This window comes from Lontra canadensis, unplaced genomic scaffold, assembly GCF_010015895.1.
Source record: "Lontra canadensis isolate GAN:19392208 unplaced genomic scaffold, GSC_riverotter_1.0 scaffold1, whole genome shotgun sequence".
NCBI lineage: Eukaryota > Metazoa > Chordata > Mammalia > Carnivora > Mustelidae > Lontra > Lontra canadensis.
Window position 1 is genome coordinate 63,679,566 of NW_022630995.1, and position 22,852 is coordinate 63,702,417.

Sequence of the window (22,852 nt, forward strand, 5' to 3'; positions counted from 1 at the left end):
CATGGCCCGTCACTACAAATGGGCTTTGTAGCCCCAAGAGTGCGGCCATGGGCCACTCATTCGGGGTCGGAAGCCTCCAGAGCCTCGGTATTGAGAAGGGGAGGCCCGCAGGGACAGGACAGGCTTGGGGCGCTAGAGGCTTGAGCCCAAGATGCGTCTTTGGAGGATTCTGTTTCGAACTCACTGTCGTTGCGCTGATTGGAAATGACTGTGTGACAAAGATGAGGAAGGCAGCGAACAAAGCCCGCCTTCTTCCCAGGAATGAGGTCTGGGAGATTTCTCTGACGAGAGCAGCTGGGGTCTCCGGCAGAGAGGGGCGCGGTCCGCTTGCTAAGTAGACCAGAAGTAACGTCCATCACTGCTGCTCTGCTCACGCGCTCACGCTGCTGCCCGCCCGGCTCTCTCCGGGGCCTCATCTATTAGTCATAAAACACAAAACACATTTAAATTGCCCAGGCAGCTTGTTGGAGTCAGAACACGGGTTCCCTGACATCGGGGAGCTGCTAGCTGGGGGCAGGGGACGGGGGGATCCCAGCCAGCGAGGATTAAGTGTCTGGAGCCCACCTGTCCCACGCTGTCTGGTGCGACTGGTGGCTTGGTTCGGCCCTGGAACGAGGCTGTTAGATTTGACAACTTCTCCTGTTCCCCGGCGCACACTTTCTTCCCATGTAAACACGTGGGGCTTAGAAGTGAACAGGCCAGGGTCCCAGTCTCAGATCTGTGTGTGACCTCAGACAGGTCGCTTGACCCTGTCATCTGTCACTGGTGAAGCATCTCTCCCGGGAAGAGGGCACCTGGACGGCACTTGTCGGTGGGGGGAGATGATGCTCAGTGAACTTGGCAAATGCCCGGCACAGGGCGGGCATACAGAAATGGCCAGGCCCTCCAGGGTACGTTCTCGGAAACAGAAGTCCAGCTTCTTCTGGATGTTCTTTTCTGTTCTGCCTGAGATGAGCTCCAAGCCAGCCTTGGGAAAACAGTGGGCCGATCTCCGGGAAAGTCTGAGATCATGTCTCTGCTGCCCTGCCTGTCCACCCCAATGTTCCTGTTCCCCGTGGGCAGGGAGGCACAGCCTGTGTGTGGTGGCCCTCGTGGGGACAGCCCGAGGCGACCAGGCTGTGTCTACCTGGAGGACCCTCTGGCAGTCCATTGTGATGGGAAACTGTGCTTGACAACAGCTGAGTCTTGTGAATGTGGCAGAGTGAACGAAGGCGGACCTCAGGGTAAGAATCGGGTTATGTGATGTTCAGCTAACAGGCCAAGACGGGCTCCGGGCTTGGATGGGCCGTGGGAACCTGCTACCCAGCACAGCAAGACCACCGGGACGTGAGCGTCAGGATCCTGGTGACATCTGGGGCTTATCATCAGGAAGGGCAAGGTGCGCTGTGGGCTCACCGTGTTCTGTTTCTTGATGTTGGAGGAGGTCCCGTGGGTTCTGATTGCCATGAAGCTGGATGTTTCTGTTTCACATATGCTTGCTTGTGTGTGTGTGTGTGTGTGTGTGTGTGTGTGTGTGTGTAGTATGTTGTGTCGTGGATTCAGATGTGTCCCTGGCTAACTCACGTGCTGTGGTCCTAGCCCTCTAGACTTCAGAAGGTGACCTTATTTGGAGATGGGTCTTTCCAGATGTGCAGGTTAAAGGTTAAAGCGAGGCCGTGAGGGTGGGCCTGGCTCCGGCATGACTGATATCCTTAGGAAAACTGGTGGTTTGGGGCCAGAGACAGACACACCCAGGGAGTGTGGCCGGTGCAGATGAAGGCAGAGGTCTCCAGGCCAAGGAGAAAGGTCAGAGCCACCAGCAAACCCAGCCCTTTCGGGGGGAGGTCTGGAGCAGGTTCTCCTGCGGCCCTGCTGGCACCTTGATCCGGGACCTCCTGCCACCAGGGCTGTGGGACGCTAAGGTTCTGTGTTGGAATGTTGGAGGCCCTCAGTGGGTGGGTGTTAGGGCGGACCCCAGAAACAAACACCGTGGAATAGGAAAGGGGGGAAAAGCACCTTGTGTTCAAGTGTTGGACTGAGGTACTTTTGACTTGGGTCATAGTGGACAGGGGACCTGTGCCCCCAACCCGGATCCCTTGTGTCATTCTGCCCCTTGTTTTGGGTAGTGAAGCTCTAAAGAGACTTTTGTTTCCCAGGAAAGGGCCGTGGTGGGTTTCGAGAGGAACCCTCAGGGGTGATTTCTGGGTCAGTGTCCTCTAATCACCCAGAATTCTGATCTAGGGGATTAGAAGCTGCTGTGTCCCCACTCCCCCTCCCCCCAAAACAAGGGGCGTCTGCTTAGCATTACTTATGTGGTGAGCAAGATTAGACACCGTTCCTAATAAGCACTTCTTAGAGCATTGTGGGAATGAGACCCCGGGGTCAGGCCCCAAACACAGGCTGTGGCAGTGGCGGGCACCTGAGTGCCATTTATAACCGTCTGGTGACATGTGGGGATGGGGACATCACTGGCTTAGTCTAGACCTCCCTCAGCCCCCCTGCAGGGCAGGGGGAGGCTGGCAGGTTCCAGGGGCAGGGAGAGGTGGCTGCAATCCCAGATCACCACCCTGTGGCTGTGCTCCTTTTGGTGAGTTCCTGCCTCTGTTTGCTGGGACCCCATTAACAAAGCAGCCCGGGCGGGGACTCACATGGCTGGCCTTTATTCTCTCCTGTTATGGAGGCTGGAAACCTGAGATCAAGGTGAGGACAGGTAGGTTTTCCTGAGGCCTCTCTCCTTGGTGTGAGGATGGCCATCTTCCTTCCGTGGGTCCTCGTGCGGTCATCCCCTGGGCATGTCTGTGTCCTCATCTCTTCCAAGGGCACCTGCTCAGGGCACCCAGGTGACCTCGTGGTAAATTAATCACCTCTTCAGAGACTCTACCTCCAACGACAGTCGCATTCTTAGGTTTTGGGGGTTAGGGCTTCAACATAGGAACTTGGGGGACACAGTTCACCCTTCGGCAGCTGGTGCTGTTGTAAAGAGACAGTTGGAATGACATCTGTGTCCTGAGTGGTGTCATGATGACCACCTATGGTCCTTGTACTTCTGAGTGCCCAAGGAAGGGGACAGGCCAGCCTGGTTGCCGCCCCCAGACTCCCACACTACTCTTCTTAGCCCCGTGTTGGCCGCACAGGCTGCCGTCTGGGGATGTCCTCACCCAGGCAGGCCTCGGACTTGCTGTCGGGTTCAGCCAGTGGAAGGCACCAGCCAGAGCTTGGAGAGTGGACCCAGAGAGCCTAGGCCGGTTCCCCTTCCTCGCTGCCTGCCTGGCCCTGGTTCTGGAGTTGGCCTTGCTTGCCCCCCCCCCACCCCCAGGTCACGGCTCCTGTCTTGTGGCCCCTCCCTCAGCTACGACCTTCGGTGTTCCCTTGGAATCATGACCCTTCCTGCTTTGGCCCTGGAGAGAAACACCTTCCCGTGTGTGTCCTTCAACCTAGCCCGAGCCTGTGCAAGAAGAGCCCTTTCCCTGAGCCCTCATTGTTCCCCTCCGAGCAAGGCACCCAGGTGCCCCGTGGCTCCTTCCAGAACGCCCCCGGTTCTGGAACTACCCCATGCCTGGCATAAAGAAGAGGTGTTTGGGAATGCTTCCTGAATCAAATTCATTTGCAAAGGGCCTAAAGCCCGTGGATTAAAGCACTTTTAAAATGCAAAGTTAAAGGATTTTTCATATATTATTCATGTGGGGAGTCTTAGAATCGCTCCTTTGAGCTCTTTGGCTTTGTGGGGCCTGGGTGGCTTTCCATAATGAAAGCGAATGTCCTTTCATGTCCTGGTCTGGCTTATCTTTACCTGGGTATTGTGTCTCACCCAACTGAATGAGGAGGGCGGGACAGAGGCTGCCTGAGGGTAGGAAGCACCACAAGGCCAAGGAGAGGGAGGGAGTCCAGATTTGGCCTCTTGGGGTTGCGGTGGGGGTGACATGGTGACTTCTGGAGAGAAGAGGCATCAGCTCGTAGTTCAAACAGTAAAGGCACAGAAGGTCCCACCAGTCTACCTGCTGGGCAGCCTCCAGTGTGCACTTTCTAAAGGCTGATGGGACCAGGGGCCCCTCTATCTCAGGACTCCACAGGGAGCCACTCTTGCCTGTAGAATGAGATCTGGGGCCTTCGGAACTGTGCCCCAGTCCAGCGCTCCGGCCTGGGGCTGGCCGTGCTCTTCCCGGGCAACCGCACGCAAACCCCGCCCTGAGTTATTTCCAGCCCAAACCCCGCCCTGAGTTATTTCCAGCCGCTTAATGCCTTCTGCCAGTTCACGTCTCTGCACCTGTTCCCACGTTCGGCTCTTAGCCTGGGGTGCTGTCGCCAGCAGTCAGAACAGTCCCACTAGGGAGCACAATGTCAAGTACGGAAGGAAAGAAAAGCTTACTGCTGCGTGAGTAAGAGCCGCTACAGGGAAGGCTCTGGTCCCGGGACCTGAGTTCCAGATCGATGGACGATGCCTGGCTCGCTCTGGCCGTGGGCCCACCCCTCTGACCCAGCTGCCTTCATGGTGGTCCAGACTCTAGGTGAGAAGCTCTGGCTTTAGACTCAGACAGACACGGGATCCTGTCCCAGCCCTGCCCTGCCCCTTGCTAGCCCTGGGGCCCTGGGCAGGTCCCTCCAGGAGCCTCAGGTGATTCCCCTGTGAAGTGGGTGAGGATGCTCGTTACACGAGGCTGAGGGAGGGGCCTCAGGGCAAGAGCTGGCCCGCGGGTGGTGCACGGGACTCACTCCAGAAATGGCCCTGGCTGTGGGTGTAGGACTGGCCTCTGATACCTGTGTTGGGATGGGGCCTGTTTTCCAAAGTGGGGATAGCAGGATTCTTGAATCGGAGGCTGGGCTGTGAGCTAGTGAGATTATGAATTTCAGGCTCAGGGGACAGTCTGTTGCCATGTGTTCCCAGAGCCTGTGATGGGGTGGGGCTGCTGGGGGCGAGTGGCGAGCCCCTCCCTGAGTCTTTTCTGTGCTGGAGGCCCGAATGCAGCAGGCTGTGCCCCAACAGCTTCCCCTCTGGCGGAGGGAGCTGATGTGCACAGAGACAGTGACAACACGGAGTGTGGTGGGGATGCTCTGGGAGGGTGGGGTCGTCACTTTCCTGAGGATGCAGGTGGTTAGGACGGGCTTCTTGGAGGAGATGATCGTGGATGAGCTATACTCGAACAGGTGGGTAGGAACGGGTTACCTGGGGCAGAGAGGCCGGGGAGTGTGGGCTCAGGAATCCCTTAAAGACTGAGGCAGGATGTCAGGGGTGCTGAGGGAGCGGCAGGACAGACCCCAGGAGCCATCCAGGTAGAGAAAGAGGGCTCTGGCGTCTCTCCCTCTCTTCCAAGGGCACAGATCCCATCCCGGGGGGGGGGTCTCACTCTCATGACCTGATGACCTAGTCACTCCCAAAGGCCCTGCCTCCACATACCACCAGAGTACGTGAGTAGGGCTTCTGTGTATGATTTTTGGGGGACAGAATTCTCCATTCTGGACAGAGGGAAAGACCTGACTTCTGGCCCATTTGTCTCTAGGCTCCTCAGAGCACCGAGAAATCCACTTCCTTGCATATTTGACATTTGCTGATTTTACCAAACGTGATCAGCTGCTAGGAATCTTATGCCCCCCCCCCCCCAGCACCGCCCCCCCTTCCCTCGCCCGTCACCCTGCTGGTCTGCACAGACGAAGGGAATTGTTCACCACGGAAGCCCTGGGCTTCTAGAGGATAAAACAGCCTCTAAATGCACATTATTGTTATTTTCATTACAGGCGTCAGAGCAAAACCACCATTTCAAAAGAGCTAATTTAGTTAGATCAGGCGTAAGTGCTACTTGAGTTGAAAACTCATTCTCCTTTGTGGTATTTTCTTTCGGGTATAAATCAAGAGAAGCGCTTTAAAAATATTTTTAGTACAAACACACTTCAATCATCTGGTCAGTCACCTCTTAGCACACTTACCTACCTGGGCCGCTATGTGGTTTCTCCAAATGACTTGCCCAACAGCCCTGCGGTCCTCCCTCCGTTCCCATCGGGCGCTAGAGTCAGCAGGTTGTGGATGGAAATCGGTAGCTGCCCCAGCTTGACCTACTCGTGGGGATGAAGACCAGGATGAGGAAGATGGGGGAAAGACAAAGATAGGGGAAATGATGGTGGTAATCCATAACGTGTAAAAAAGATTGGCAAAGAACATATCATGTAAAAATTACAATTGTAAGGGTTTCTTTGAGTTTATGGTTCAATAGCACTGTGTACATTTGCATCATGGCGCCCACTCTACTTTCTATTTCTGAGTCTGACAACCCCAGATGCCTCGTGTCCCCAGACTCACTGGATTTTTCCTTTTGCACCTGGATTATTTCACTGAGCACTGTGTCCTCTCCAGGTCTGGCCATGTTGTGCTATGTGTCAGAATTTCTCTCCTTTTCTTTAAAGATTTATATATTTGTGAGAGAGAGAGACAGACAGAGAGAGTGAGTAGGGGGAGGAGCAGAGGGAGAAGCAGACTCCCTGCTGATCAGGGAGCCCAGTGTGGGGCTTGATCCCAGGACTGTGAGATCATGGGCTGAGCTGAAATCAAGAGTCAGATGCCCAGCTGACTGAGCCACCCAGGTATCCCTCCTTTCCAAGGCTGAATAGTATTCCATTGGGTGGATTTACCACATTTTGTTTATCCATCCATCCCCTGATGGACACGTGGCCCATGATGGTTTTACACGTTAGCTGGACTCCTCATGAAGCCCCTCGTGTCTCACTCAGTCCCAGGAGAGCCCACTGGGCAGGCGTCGGGAGTAACAGTCCTTGGTTTTGATGCTGCTGAGTGGTTAGGGACCCAGACCTGCATGATTCCAGCCTTGCCAAGCCTTCTCCAGCTCTTGGCACTCCTGTTCCTTGCTCTCCCCTAACTGTCTAGAGCTCCTTGGTCTTTATTGCTTTGACAATAATGCTCAAGCACCAGGATGTGGGACTCTTGTCAATGCTGGAGTACGTGCGTGTCTCAGATTCAAGGCCCCCATGGGACACTTTTACTCTTGAATCCATATTTTGAGCGTGGGGCCCTTGTGGATGGCCCCTGGAGGAAAATGTTCATCTGGAGAAACCAAGTCATATGCCATTTGCCCATGCATCACTTGGACAGCAGAAGCCATGGCAGATTTGTGTGGGTTTTGTTGTCCCTGGCTCACCTGTCCATGTGGCTGTCCCCTGCCTGTACCCTGATTAACTGAGGGGTGGTGGCTAAGAAGGGACTGGACAGAGGCAAGTCTCCCTTCCACAGAGGGCATGGCAGGGAGAGTGAGACTCATTGTCGAGAGAGGTATTCAATGCTTCAAATCCCCCCAGCAAATAGGAGATTGGTCAGCAGTTTGAATCTTTCTGTTGTCAACGTGGACAGCTTGTCCCTGACCAGGACACAGAGGTGCGGGGTGTGGGTGGGTGGGGGGCTGGAGGAGGGAGGAAGAGCATCCTGATGGTCATCAGTGGGCTCTAGGCAGTTAGGGGAGAGCAAGGAACAAGGGGTGGCCAGGCAGGGGAGTGAAGGTGGCTGTGTGAAGAGCAGAATAACGACCCCCCAAAGATTTCCTCACCCGGGTCCCCTGAATGTGTGACTGTGTTGCCTACTATGGCAAGAAGCTTTGCAGAAGTGAAAGAGTTAGGGACCTTGAGATGGAGAGGCTGTCCTGGATTATCCAGGTGGGGCCAGTGGAATCACAAGCCTGCTCAAAAGAGGGAGATGTGAGGTCACAAGCAGAGGTCAGAGACAGATGGGAAGTAGCTGTCCTGCGGTTGGGGATGAGCGAGGAAGCCGGCACCCCTATAAGTGGGAAAAGACCAGGAGTCTCCCCTGGAGCCCTCCGAAGGGACCCACCCCACCAGCCCCTTAATTTTGGACTTCTGGCTTCCAGCAGCGAAAGAAAATGAATTGTTTGGAGCCCCCCAGCTGGGGTTTTGTGAGGGCTGCCCTGGGGTCTAGTACGACTGACCGCACACAGTGGCCCGTAACCACCACTGTCCTGTCTGACGTGGAGACTCCTGTCACTTGTCAGGGGTCTGGCCTATGTCTGTGTCTGACATTTGTGTTGGCCAGTGTCCCCCAGATGGCGGGCCCCTTCCTGAATCAGGCAAACACAGTGTAGACAGACAGCAGGAGAAGCTGTGTCTCCCAACATGGGGCAGATTTTGGTGACATTTTCCAGGTGAGCCAGAGAGCTGCAGGGGTCACAGGCAGTGGGCCAGCCAGGCCTGTGGTGTCAGACGAGGAGCCGGCGAGGAACGGGGACTCCGTGAGGTAAGCACAAGGCGGGTTCCCCAAGAGAATGACCAAATGTGGTTGAGAAAGGACGCTCTGTACTGGTTCGATCAGCCAGGTTCTCCAGAGAAGCTGAGTCAACAGGAAGATACATCTGGGGCAATAACCACGCAAGCCATGTCCTCACAATAGATCTCATTCTAGATGTTGGCTTACATGGTGTGGAGAGCCAGGGAGGCTGGAGGTGTGGTTCGGAGGCAGGTGGTGTACATTCAGTCGGGTCTGTGGTTCTGAGCATGGGGAGACAGGTCGTGGGTATCAGTGTCCCAGCCCAAGCATGGAGAACGGATGGGCCCTTCCTCTGCCTGTTTGTTCTGTCTGGGTCTCCCTTGCATTGGATGAGGCCCACGCATCTGCTTTCCTCAGTCTGCCATTCCAGGTGGAAACTCCCTCACAGACCCACTTGCAAAGAATGTTTAACCAGTTATCTGGGCCAGGTCAAGGGAACACATAAATTTGGCATTGCAGTGGGGCTGTCAAGGGAACATAACACGAGGGATGTTGTATTGTGCTCTCATAGGACTTGTTGGAAAAATCACCCCAGGAAACTCACCCCTGTAAGCCTTGACTTATATTTGGCTAGTCCTAAAAGTCAGCACTTTGTTCCAATTATATCTCAAGTTTCGTCTCATTAGGGTGAAATAAGTTGATGTTCGTAATTCTTGGCCCCACCTGTAAAATTTCTGTGGCCCTAACACATACACACTAGGAGGGGTGCAGATGGTGAGGACACAACTCTGTGCTTTCTCAGCCTGCACACACCTGTATCACCTGCCCCCAGAGCACAGAGGAGAATGTTCAGTTCTTAAAGCCCTCCTGCATCTCTGTTTTTGCTCAGTGTGTGTCCTTTCCCACTTGTCCCTTATATGTACCAGGACATTTGGTTTTTTATCTCAGCGGATTCGTTCTAAGTGGTTTCTCTCCTGTTCTGGTTTTATAGGAATGACTAGAGCCTCTTGCTTTAAATATGGCGAGATGCTTGCTGTGAAGAAGGGCAGATCGTCCTGTGGATCACTGATGAGACCTCAGGGTTTCTAGAAAAGATAAAATATCCTCAGATGGCATGTCAGGGAGGGGCTCCAGGTGACAAATCAGAGACACAAGGAGGTTTTGACTCAGACACAATTCTGGTTCATCCAGATGGGGCCAGCCCTGTGCTGGGACTGGTGGTATGGTGCCTTTGGCATGGACCTTGTGTGAATTTTATTTTTGTATTTATTGGTTTTATTTATTTATTTATTTATTTATTTATTTATTTATCAGAAAGAGAGAGAGTGCACAAGCAAGCAGAGTGGCAGACAGAGGCAGAGAGAGAAGCAGGCTCCCTGCTGAGCAAGGAGCCCGATGTGGGACTTAATCCCAGGACCCTGGGATCAAGACATAAGCCAAAGGCAGCAGCTTAACCAACTGAGCCACCCAGGTGTTCCTGTTTTTGTTTGTTTTGAGAGAGAGAGCGAGCGAGCAGGGGGAGGGACAGAGGGAGAAGGAGAGAAAATATCTGAAGCAGGTTCCACGGTCAGCGCAGAGACCAATGTGGGACTCGATCTCACAACCCTGAGATTGTGACCTGAATTGAAATCAAGAGTTGGATGCCCAACCAACTGAGCCACCCAGGCTTCACCACCCCCCTTCCACACCACATGAGTTTTCTGCGGTTGCCATTACAAATGACCACAAACTGGGTGGCTTGAAACAACAGAAAGTTATGCTGTCAGTTTTGGAGGTCAGAAGTCCAAAATCAAGGTGTTGGCAGTATTGGCTGTGAAGGGGAAATCTGTCCAGGTGTCTCTCCTAGCTTCTGGAGGTTTCTGGGAATCCTTGGTGTTCCCTGACTTGTAGAAGTGTCACCTGATCTCTGCCTATCTCTTCACATGGTCTTCTCCTCTGTCTCTTATAAGGAGATCAGTCATTGGATTTCACGCCCATCCTAAATCTTGGAAGACTTCATCTCGAGATCTTTGACTAAGTCCCTCGGCAAAGACCCTCTTTCCCAGTAAGTCATATTCACAGGTTCTGGGAGTTAGGACTTGGACATGACTTTTGGGGGGGACATGAGTCACCCCATTACAGACCCCACTCCATAGACCAGGCCTCAAGGTCTGGTGGGGCAGGGAGGACAGGTACCCCAAGAATCAGGCCAAGGCATGAAGGTGTGCTCCTCTGAGTGGGAGCTGTGCTGTAGGGAAGGAGGAAGCTCAGGGCAGGAGGCTGTGAGAGTGGAAATCTGGCTCTGCATGCCCGGTGAGGGAGCGTGTGAGCAAAGGCACAAGGAGCAGGGTGGGGGGTGTGGGGTCTGTCACTCAGTGGGAAAGTGGGGACCTCCTAAAGGTAGAGGCCTTTTAGTCTGGCTCTGTGACAAGCTGGGCCCAAACAAGGGGAGAAGAGGGAGGATGGTAATCTCCTTGAGGTCAGAGGCAAAGGAGGTGGGAGTGTGGTCTGGGCTTGACCCTGACCCTTACCCCCTTACTTTACATAATGGGTACAGCCTCTCTGAGCTTCAGTCTCTCCATCCACACAATGGGAATGACGAGAGCAACACCCACCTCACGGGGACGTTGTGGGGCTGGTGAGGGTGATGAGGGCGAGGTGAGAAACGCTCACCTCTCAGTCACCTGCTGTTTCACCTGGTTCCAGCAGCTGGCCCAAGAAGCACAGCAGAGGTGCTCAAGACCTGGTAGGTGCATTCATGAAGGATGAAAAATGAAAACCCCACTGAAACATGTTTCTTTCTGTCTTAAAAACAGACTTATTGAGGTATAGTTCATGCATCATAAAATCCACCTGTTGGAAGCCACTTCGTAACTTCCAGCACACTTACAGGTCTGTGCAACCGTCCCTCGACCGCTGGTCACCCAGCCCAGGCTGGGTGGTTCTGGGTCTCTCGGATGGATTCTTGGGAAGAGTGGACACACTCTCCCATGAAGTGGGCACTGCTATTATTGAGTTGATTTCACCGATGTGGAGAGTGAGATTCCATGATGTTGAGGTTTGGGTGGGGCTCACGTGAACTTTCTCAGAAACCATCATCTTGTCTCCAGAGTGGCGGTGCCACTGGACTTTCCCACAGTGGTTCAGGCTCTTTGTCCTTTCCACCTGTCCTTTGTTGTGGCCGCCTGAGTAGAGGTGCAGTAGTCTGTCCCTGTGTTTTGAATGTTCTCTGTGACTAACGGTGTTGAACATACTTTCATATGCTTGACCATTTATTTGTCTGTCTTCCTTGGTGGAATGTCTGTTCACTTCTTTTGCCCATTTTCCTGTGGCTTCTCTCCCCTCTTAAGTTTTGAGTTGTTTGTATATTCTGGATCTAAGGCTTTCCTTCACCCCCATTGAACTGTCTTGGCACCTTTGTCAACCATCCATTATCCTAACCTGTAAGGTTTTGTTCCTGGACTCTTCATTCTGTTCTATTGGTCTATACATCTGTCCCCCAACAGATGCCTCCCTGTTTTGATTACTGAATCTTGGCTGTAAATTTGAGATTGGGTAGTGTAAGTCTTCCAACTTTGTCCTTTTTAAAATCTTTTTAAAAAAAGATTTTATTTATCTATTTGTTTATAGGGGGGTTGACAGAGGAAGAGGGAGAGAAAATCTTAAGCAGACTCCACACTGAGTGTGGAGCCTGATGTGGGTGGGGCTTGATCTCACAACTCTGGGATCATGACCTGAGCCAAAATCAAGAGTCAGACGCTTAACCGACTGAGCCATCCAGGTGCCCCTGTTCTTCTATTTAAACATTGTTTGGGCAATTCTAGTTCTTTTGCATTTCCATATAAAATTTAGGATCAGCTTGCCAATTTCTACTAAAAAGCCCAATGGGATTTTGGTGAGGATTACATTCAACCTATAGATCCATTTGTGGAGAACTGCCATCTTGCCAATATTGAGTCTTCCAATCCACGAACATGGAATGTTTCTGCATTTAGTTATATCATCTTTAATTTCCCACAGTGACATTTGTAGACTTCAGGGTAGGTCGTGACCTCTTTGGTTAAAATTATTCCCAAGCATTTTACTCTATCTGATGCTATTGTGAATGGAATTGTTAATTTCATTTTTGGATTTTTGTTGCTAACATATACAAATAGAGTTGATTTTTATCTATTGATCTTGTATCATGTGGTCTTGCTAAATTTGTTTATTGCTTCTATAGTGTCTTTATGGGTCTCTAGGGATTTTCTCCATAAAGAATCATTTCATTTGTGAACAAAGGTAGTCGGATGTCTTTGAATCTGGATGCTTTTGGCGATTTGCTTTGCCTTATTGCCCTGGTGAGAATCTGTGAATAAAAGTGGTAAGAGAAGACATGCTTGGTTCTTTCTTTTTTTTTTTTTTTAAACATTTTATTTATTTATTTGACAGAGAGAGATCACAAGTAGGCAGAGAGGCAGGCAGAGAGAGAGGAGGAAGCAGGCTGTCCACGGAGCAGAGAGCCCAATGCAGGGCTCGATCCCAGGACCCTGGGATCATGACCTGAGCCAAAGGCAGAGGCTTTAACCCACTGAGCCACCCAGGTGCCCCTGGTTGGTTCTTTCTGATCTCGGGGAAGCATTGTTTGTCTTTCACCAACACACACAATGGTAGCTGGAGCTGTGGATATTTGCATTGTCCTCAGCTGGTCTGAGAAGTGTCTTTCTTCTTCTAGTTTGTCAAGAAATTTTATCATCAGTGGATACTGAATTTTTTCAAATGCTTTTTCTGCAACATAATAATGTGATTTCCCCCTCATTTGTCTATTAATATGGTACATGCGTTAATTAATATATGGATATTAAACCAACCTTGCTTTCCTGGGATAGATCCCATTGGGTTATGGTGTGGAATCATTTTTCCATGTTGATGGATTCTATTTGCTGATATTTTATTAAGGATTTTTGTTTCAATTTAACAAGGAATAAATGAATTGGAAAGTATTACCCCTTCCATTTCCTGAGAAAGTTAGTGGAAGATTGTTTTTTTTTTTTTCTTTAAACGGTAGAATTCACAAGTGAAGCCAAATGGGTCTGGACCTTTCTTGTGGGAAGATTTTAAATTCTTAATTCTGTTTCTTCTTTGCAGCTCCATTTAGACTTCATATTTTATCTTGGGTCAGCTTGGTAACTTCTGTGTTTCTTGGAACATGTCTGTTTATCTTCGTTGTGTGTTTTGTTGGTGTCATTCGTGGTGTTCCTTTATAATCTTTTTCATTTCAGGGGGTTGGTGATGATCCCGCCTTTTCCATGATTGATTTCAGTAATTTGCGTGTCTCTATTTTTTTTCCTAACTAGCTAAAAGCCTGTCAATTTTTTTCACCTTTTTTTTTTTAAAGATTTTATTTTTATTATTTATTTGACAGACAGAGATCACAAGTAGGCAGAGAGGCAGGCAGAGAGAGAGGAAGGGAAGCAGACTCACTGCTGAGCAGAGAGCCCAATGTGGGGCTTGATTCCAGGAACCTGGGATCATGACCTGAGCCGAAGGCAGAGGCTTTAACCCACTGAGCCACCCAGGCACCCCCTTTTTTCACCTTTTTAAAGAACCAACATTTGGTTTCATTGATTTTCTCTCTTGCTTTTCTGTTTCCTATCTCATGGATGTACGGTCTCATATTTCTTATTTGCTTTCTTCTGCTTGCTTTGGGCTTAGTTTGTTCTTTGTTTTCTAGCTTCTTTAGGTGGAAGCTTTGATTATTTAAGAACATTCTTTTTTCTAATGTAGGCATTTGAAGTTACAAACTCTGTGCTAGGCGTGGTATTGACTGCACGCCATGCATTTTTGTACATTGCAGGGATTTTCACCCACTTCAAAATATTCTCTATTCTCTTGTGATTTCTTCCTTGACCCTTGAGTTACTCAGAAGCATGTTGTGCAATTTTGAAATATTTTGGGCTTTCATCGGTCTTTCTATTGTTAATATCTAATTGAATTCCGTTGTGGTCAGAGATCATGCTTCCTGTGAATTTAGGCTTTTCACATTTATTGAGGATCATTTTATGGCCTGGCACATGGTGTATCCTGGAGAATGTTCCATGTGTGCTTGGAAAGAAAGTGTGACCCAAAGTCACTGGGTCCACTAGGTTATATGATCTGAAGTATCTTCCAGTCTTTAGCATCTTTGTTGATTTTTAAAATCTAGTTGTTCTCCCAGCCATCAGGAGTGGGGTATCAACACCTCTTCTGATGCTGTTGCCTAGTTGTCTCTTTCTCCTTTTAAGGAGTTTAGTTTTTGCTTCATGTATTTTAAGTCTCTATTATGAGCGGTGTGTACATTTATAATTTTTATATTTTCCCAATAGATTGGCCCTTCTATCATTATGAAATGTCCCTCTCTGCCTCTAGGAATATTTCTTGTCTTAACATTTGTTTCATTTGATATCAAAGTGGTCACTCCCGGCTCTCCTACTGTGGTTGTTTTCATAGTGTATCTTTATCCCATCCTTTTACTTTCAACCCACTGGCTTGCATCTTTGAATCTGAGATTTGTCTCTTGTAGCTAGTGTGCATTCATATCTTGCTTATTTGTTCAGTCTGATAATCTCTGTCTTTTGATTTAAGCGCATAGACTATTCACATTTAATTATAAATTAAATCATTTGACCTTAACTAATTAAATTAAAATTTCTATTACATGATATTGACATTTTCCCTTGTGCTGTTTTCTCCATGTCTCCTGAGTTTGTTTTTTTTATTGTTGTTGTCTTGTTCTTCTGATTCTCCTTTACTGTTTTCCTTTATGCTAAGTAAATGTTTTTAGTGTCCCCTTTTAATTTCTCTTGTAAAAAACCATATACTGTGGATGATTTTCTTAGGTTTGTTCTAGGGACTGCAAAAATACATTTGAGCTTGTCTCAGTCCACTTCAAATTAGCACTAGCTTCCCTCTGGTCAAATGTGGAAAGTGCACTCCATCCTTCCCCCTTCCTTGTGCTGCCATTGCCATACATCTCATGTCTTTTAATGCTATAAACCCAAGAGTAGAACATTGTAATTACCACTTAGGTCTTTTAAAGATTTTAAGAGAAAAATTAAGAAAAATATATTTATCGAGTATTTCATATTGACTCTCATATTTACCATTTCTGCTGTTTTTTATTTCTTCTTGTGGATTTAAGTTATCATCGGGTGCCAGTTCCTTTCAGCCTAATGGACTTCCCTTTAGTATTTCTCACAAGGCAACTTTGCTAACAATACATTATTGATCTTTGTTTATCTGAGAATATCTTTATTTCACCTTCAGTTTTGGAGGATAGTTTTGCTGGATTTTTTGTTTAAGTTTTTTTTTTGTTGTTGTTTCCTTTGAGCACTTTGAATGTGTCATTCCACTGCCTTCTGCTGTTCTTTTTTCCCCCTCTTTTAATGAAAAGCCATCTATTAATTGTATTGTTCATAATATATGAAGTTTTGGTTTTCTCCTGCTTTCATGGTTTTCTCTTTGTCTTTCAACAGTTTGATTATAGTATGTATAGGTGTATATCTCTTTGTGTTTAACCTATCTGGGATTTGTTTAGTTTCTTGGATGTTTGATTTAAAGTGTTTCATCGATCTGGAAACATATTGGCCATTATTCCTCATAGTTTATTTCTTAGCCCTTTTCTACCTCTCTTTTGGGACTCACATTATACATGCGATTGTGTTTGATGTTGTTTATGTGTCTTTGAAGCTGTGTTCATTGTTGCTCATAGTTTTCTCTGTTCTTCACAGTGGATAATTTTTTCATAACTCTGTCTTCAAGTTCATGCATTCTTGTGCTATGTCAAGTATGCCACTGAGCCTCTCTAGTGAATTTTCCTCATTATTGTATTCAACTCCAGACTTTCCATTTGATACATTATTTCTTTTTCCTTTCTGAGAATTGCCATTTGTTGATTTCTTATTGTCATGCTTCCCTTTAATTCTTTGGTGGTGTGTGTGTGTGTGTGTGTGTGTGTGTATAAAACAGCTGCTTTGAAGTCTTTCACTACCAAATCCAACTTCTGGGGTCCCCTGAAGGTGGAAGAATGCTTTTTTTTCTTTTTCTTTCTCCAACTATAGGTCATATTTTCCTGTTTCTTTGTACTTCTCACTTTTTTTTTTGTTAAAAACTGGACATTTTTCAATCTATTGCATCAACTCTGGATTTTTCTTTTCTTCCAGAGATTATTTCTGATTTTTCTTATTCATTTGTTTGTTTTTTGAAGTAACTTACCTGGGCTAAATCTTTGAAATCTATCTCCGTTGCTGGTGATTTTTTTCTTAATTTTTATTTTTAACTTATAGCTTTTGCACCCTTCTGTCTGCCTCACTTAGAGATCAGCCAGTATTTGATCAGAGGTATTCTCAAATACCTTGAGTTAGTAAACCTTCTATCTGATATCAAAGACCTTTGTGTGGGTAGAGGAGCACATTCAAAATTTAGGCATTTTCAAATCTGCCTGGCTTTTGCTTTTCACTGGGCTGCTTGTGTTTCCTATGTGAGTACACATGGCCTTGGGGTCATCTAGGAGTCTGTGGCTGGCTTGGGCCATTTCCAAAGGCACACAGTCTCAGCCATTCCATACAACCTTCAAGATGATCATTTCCATTGTCACTGCTACTAAGCAGAGGTGTCACCCATTGATCCAAATTGAGTGAGTCCCTTCAGCGATGGCATTGCAGCTGCTGTGCCCTTCCCTACAGAGTCTCTGAGTCTCCCCAGCTGGGAGGGTGCTTTGGGAGCAGCCTGGGGCCAGCATGCTCCAGACTCACTGTTTCTACCTGAAATGCAGCAGTTTTTAAGCATGAACACTTCATAGATGGTTGCATGCTCTTGGATGATTTCCAGCATGTGGAAATGGCTGCTTTTGTTAACTTGTGCAGTTTTATAATTGATTTTTGGAAAGAGCATTTGCCAACCCTCTCACTTGGCCACACATCAAGGTTCTATCTCCCCAGAGTGCATTTGTGACTAGGGATGTGGGGCAGAGCTGAGGGTGCTTGAAGGGATAGAAAGGGGAAGAAGTGGCTATATATGAGGCTGTAGAGGTTGGTTGGGGTAGATGAGACTTTATTTAGCAAAGAAGGAAAACGGAAGTGCCCACAGAGAAAGGGATTTTTCCCAAGTTCTTGAAGCTTAGTCACTAGCGTGTTGACACTGGAACCTGGCCCTCCTGACTCCCAGTCCAGTGCTCTTTCCCTGCTTCCAAATTGCTTCAGCAGTTGTTGTTTAGAACTCCAAATCCCTAGGAGTTTTCAGGATGGCAGACCCATCCATCCATCCATCCATCCATTGATCCATCCATCCACCCACCCATCATCCATCCTCCATCTATTATCCTTCCATCCATCCATTATCTTTCCTTCCTTCTACCCATCCATCCATCTTCTTTCCATCCATTCATCATCTATCCATCCACCCATTATCCTTCCTCCCATCCATCCATCCATCCATCCATCTTCTTTCCATCCATCCATCATCCACCATCCACCATCCATCTATCCATTATCCTTCCTTCCACCCATCCATCCATCCATCTTTTTTCCATCCATCCATCCATCCTTTTTCCACTCATCCATTATCTTTCCTTCCTTCTACCCATCCATCCATCTTCTTTCCATCCATTCATCATCTATCCATCCATTATCCTTCCTCCCATCCATCCATCCATCCATCCATCCATCCATCTTCTTTTCATCCATCCATCATCCATGCATCCATCCATCCATTATCCTTCCTTCCACCTATCCATCCATCCATCCATCTTCTTTCCATTCACCCATCCATCCATCCATCCATCCATCCATCCATCCATTATCCTTTATCTATCTACCCATCCATTATCCTTCATTCTATCCATCTATCTATCAATCCATCCATCCATCCACCATTATCTTTCCATCCATCCATTATCCTTCCTTCCTTCTATCCATCCTCTGTTCTTCCTTCGGTCCATCCACTCATTCAATACTTATTAAGTTCCTACTGTGTGCCCAGCACTGTGCTGTGCTCTGAGGCTAAGTAGAAAACAAAAACTGACATGGTTCCAGTGTTATGACCCTCTCATAGTCTCAGAGTGGGACACTAGCCTCAGGAAAGGGCAAGATCCATGTTGAAGAAGTATCCCATCCTTCTCTGTTAGTCTTAACTAAAGCAATAACCCTTTCAAGGGAAAACAATGAGTTTTAATTAACCTCTAAACTAAAATCCCACAAAATGTGATTTCAAATAGTAATTTGTGGCAAATTTTATTTGTGGAAGCATTTTAAGTGTGTAAGTATTTAAATCAAAAAAAGAAGGGGTGCCTGGGTGGCTCAGTGCGTTAAAGCCTCTGCCTTAGGCTCAGGTCATGATCCCAGGGTCCTGGGATCGAGCCCCACATCGGGCTCTCTGCTCGGTGGGGAGCCTGCTTCCCCTCCTCTCTCTCTCTGCCTCTCTCTCTGCCTACTTGTGATCTCTGTCTGTCAAATAAATAAATAAAATCTTTAAAAAAAAGAAGCTGTCATATTTAATAGTTTGGTAGCAAAAATTTTGATTTCTGAAATGAATCTCAAAGGCAGCCATACTGTGAGTTGTCTTTCAAAATAGTCATTAAAATGGAAAGCTCTGGAAACTCCTCCTACAGACAAATCTGTAAGTCTGAGGCCCTTGGCCTTGCATGGAGGGAACCTTGCAGAACGGTTTGGTACTTAGACACGTGCCAGCTGCTTGCGGCTGCCTGTGCCATGCCAAGGTGCCATCTGGAAACTGAAAAATGCAGGAAAGACTCTGGAGGCTTTGTCCACATGACAACAAATAAGTGGATATTTGGAAATGAGCTTTTGGACTACATCTTGAGTCATCCTCTGGGAATTCCTAAATAAAACCTCAGAGGGATTAATGGAATTTTGTATCTCATCTTTCTCTCTTCCTTCCCCCCCAGGTGATCTCATTCCACAGTTATGTCCAAGTCTGTGTCCCAAGCTCTGATTCTTTCCCAGGCACCATTTCCAAAGGCCTCTGGAGCCCCGCTGCTGGTGTGCTACCAAACGTCCCTGTGCTCCTGCATCTGCCAGGCTCCCTTACAGGTGGGTCAGGCCATGAACCCAGGCTCTGGCCGATGGGACGTGAGTGACAGTGAGGTGACTCCCAGGTCCAACCCCACAAAATATCCCATGTGGTTCTCTGGCTTCCTCTTCTGCCACCGTGACCTTGAAGGCTAGATGGTCCAACTGGCAGAGCCACAGTTGGAGGGGGAGACACCTGACCTGCATCAGCCTTCGTGAATGAGTACAGTGTGCCTTCCTCGGGTTATTTATCCCACTGGGATTTGGGGTTCATTTGTTACTGTGGCCCAGCCTAGCCTAGCCTGACTCATGGCTCCTGGATGTCCCACAGACACTTCGGAAGCAACACATCCAAAGCTGAGCATTCACCTGCTTCAGATTTGTTCCCTAACCATGCAGTGGCGTCATGTTGTCCCAGATGCTTGAGTCTCCCTAGAGAGACTTGCACGGGATGGGCCCCCCTCTTCTTCCTCCTCCCCATTGTGCTTGCCCGCATCTTGTCTTCTCTGCCCTGGACTGATGCCGTGGCCCCCGCCGGCCTCCCTGTCTCTTTTCCAAGCTCTGGTTTTCCGGAGCTGCCAGAGTTATCATTCTGAAACAAATCTCAACTGTGCTGTTCCTGTTCTTGAAAGCCCTGGAAGGTTCTCTTTCACCTTGGGAGAAGGCACAAGCCTGGAGCTTCTGGGCCTGGCTTCCCCCCAAGTCTTATGGTTCTTGTCCTGCGCGGCCAGGCTGCTGGGCCCTCCCTGTGTGGGCGGGGGACCTTTGTCCTTTGTCCCTTGCAGGTCCTACACTTTGTGTTTTACTTCACCCAGGTCCCAGCTCATCATTCAAGACCTGCTCAAATGTATTCTTCTCTTTGCCAGCACCTCAGGCAGAATGAATTCTCCCTTCTTCCTTCCGCCGTACTCAGCACATATTTCCATAATAACCTGCATTCTCCAGGGTGCTCGTGGCGGTAAGCAGGAGGAAAGAACTACAGGGTCAAGAAGTTGGGGGTGAAACTGAATTCGTCAACGTCAGACAGTTAAATTGCAGAGCTTTTCTGTTCCTTATGCACGTGAGCCCGTGAGAGGGGTGGTCAGCCAGCTGTAGGGCTTAGACCACAGATGCGCTTCTGGGGAGCGCCTCCTGGAGCTCATGTCCTGGGGAAGTCATAATGTTGTCCTTCCCCTCGTTTTACAGGTGGAAACTGAGGCCGAGTGCACACGGCTGCCAGAGACAGAGGCAGGTGCTTGCTGGGGACTTAGCACTGCCGTCTGGTCCCCTGCCCACCAGCGTCCGTGGTTACTGCTCAGCCCCCCGGGGCCTCTCCTTTCAAATGAAGATACTCCGCACCCCAGCCGGGCACTTGGGGGATGGCGGAAGACTTCCGAGGGGATGGTCGTGGACCATCACCTCAGAGACGTGTGTCACACAGACGGACCTATGGCGGGTCATTCTGTTACTCTCCCACGTGACGACCTTCCATCAGCACGGTCCAGGTGCACTTCTGAGCTCTGTAGAGACACTCGTCCCCCTGCCAGACAGCCTGGGACTCGGGCTGTGACTGTTCTCAGTGGATGTGGGGAGACTGAGGCACAAAGACACTCGGTGACTTATGCAGGGAGTCAGCCTTCAGGCCCCAGCCTGACCCCAACTGTGAGCTCATCGCCCCCCAGCACGTACCTGTCACACACAGACCGAGGTCTTCAGCCTGGAGGGCGAGTCTGAGGAGAAGCAGGGCCCACCAGAGCTGACTATGCCCCTCCCCTCCCCCACATCCCTCACAGATGTGTACTGGGCCCCTCCTGGGCCATGCCCTCTGCATTTGGCCTCCACGCAGAGACTCTGGGCCCCTACCCTCTTTCCCAGTTCCCAGGAATCCCCAGGGACCGTTTCTGGTGTTGTATGTCCCTCTTAGGTCCAGCCCTCCTCTCCTCTGCCCTGCCTGCTGGAGTGACCAAAGCAGGCTCTGGCCCCTGCAGACTGATGGGGAATCCCTTCTCCCAGGGTCCACAGGGGCCATTTTCCAGGGTCTTCCCTGATGATCAAGTACCAGAAAGCTCCAAGGAGCTGAGGGCTCACTTCTCAGCACCTGGCCTGCGCTGGTCAGAGCCAGTCACTGTCCCGCTCCCTGTCCCCATAGTGCTTTATGTATGTACACAGGTGGGGAGCAGTGGGGCTTGGGGCTGGCCCGCTGGCCTGTGCCTACCTGCCATGGGGGATGGGGGGGCCACTGTCATTCTGGGAACCCTAGTCTCAGTGGATATCAGTGGAGATGATAATCAGCCCAGCCCAGTCCCAGCCTCCCAGGGTTGGGGAAAGATTGATGCACGCAGAAGGCGAGGCAGAGAGATGGGTGCCCCCTGCCTACCCCTCCCATTGCTGCGGACGGAACCCTGGTGAGCCCCTTTGCCTTTTTGTGCTGTGCCTCCATTTCTTCTTCCAGGAAAAGGACCTGATGATGAAGCCCATCCTCCGGTCAGCTTGGGGGCCCGCACTTTGCAAAGTCACTGGAGCAGAGCTGGTGTGACACCAGCCGCTGCTGGGGAAGTGTCCCCAACATGGGCCACACTGAGGTGTCATTGACCCGCCTGCCCCCATCACTACGGCTGATTCCCAGAGGCCAGTCCCAAGTCATCCCTCGGACCCCGGCACCACACCAGATGCTCTTGGGACCAGGAAGCCCCCCAGTCGTCACTGCCCTGCCCCCCACCCCCAGCCTGCACTCTGGCTCCCTGGAGCTCTGTGTCCATGTCCTCACCTGTCCCTGACTCTGCCTTCCCCCAGGTCATCACCCATGCCGGTCCTTCTGCCGGGAGCCCTCTTCCACTCCCTCCACCTGTTTACCTACCCAAAGATTGATTTGTTCCCTGCTGTCTCCCCGGAGCCTCAAGCTTGGCATGTGATGAGCTTGGCATGTGATGGGGCTCCATGGACACCCGGTGAAAGGAAGGGGGACACGAGCCTGTCACACTGCATCAGCCGTGCGAGGTCTGCGACTGGGGTCAGCGGTTGCCATCCCCGTCCCTCCCTGGAGCCAGCCTCCAGCTTGGCGGGCCTCTCATACATGCAGGGCTGGGCTGGCCCGTGGCTACAGGGGTTGCAGGCCAGAGGAATCCCTGCCCCCACCAAGAAGTGACCACACCCCACTGCCCCTTAGAGTGTCTCATCCCCAGAGTGGCCACCGCCTTCCACCTTGTCTCCCTCCCTCTACGGATCAGAGCAGCCAGACCACCGTCTCCCTGTGGGGCCTTTTCTTCCTTCTCCATCTAGACACATTTCTCTCTGGCCTCCGGGTCACACTTCTGCCCCTGGCTGGAATGCATGTCCTGAGCAACCTCCCCCCACAACTTGGCACCTTCACCGTGGCAACCGGATAATGTCCCGCAAGCTGTCCCCTCCAACCCCTTGTCATTTGCTGGAAGGCATTAGGAGACGTCTCTGCAAGGCATCACAGCCCCCCACCCTACACCTGGCAGCTTCCTTATCACCCCCACCCGGCAGCTCCCCTGCCCTGCAGTTTAACCTTGGCCCCTGCCCCTGGTGGCTTTCCCCCAACATCTGGCAGCACCCCCACAGCTCTCCCCACAGCCCCCCCTTCCTAACCTGGCAGCTTCCCCAGCCCCCCTACCCCTGTACCTTGCTGTCC

At 49.9% G+C, this 22,852-nt stretch overlaps 1 protein-coding gene across 1 annotated transcript; it reads left to right on the forward strand.

Moving 5' to 3' along the window:
* Positions 1 to 19,111: 19,111 nt before the first annotated feature.
* Positions 19,112 to 22,559, forward strand: LOC116866560. The gene is made up of 4 exons (XM_032855545.1): positions 19,112 to 19,239; positions 20,085 to 20,176; positions 20,404 to 20,702; positions 21,650 to 22,559. The coding sequence occupies exons 1-4, from the start codon at positions 19,114 to 19,116 to the stop codon at positions 21,787 to 21,789; spliced, it is 657 nt and encodes a 218-aa protein (XP_032711436.1). The 5' UTR covers positions 19,112 to 19,113; the 3' UTR covers positions 21,790 to 22,559.
* The last annotated feature ends 293 nt before the right edge of the window (positions 22,560 to 22,852 follow it).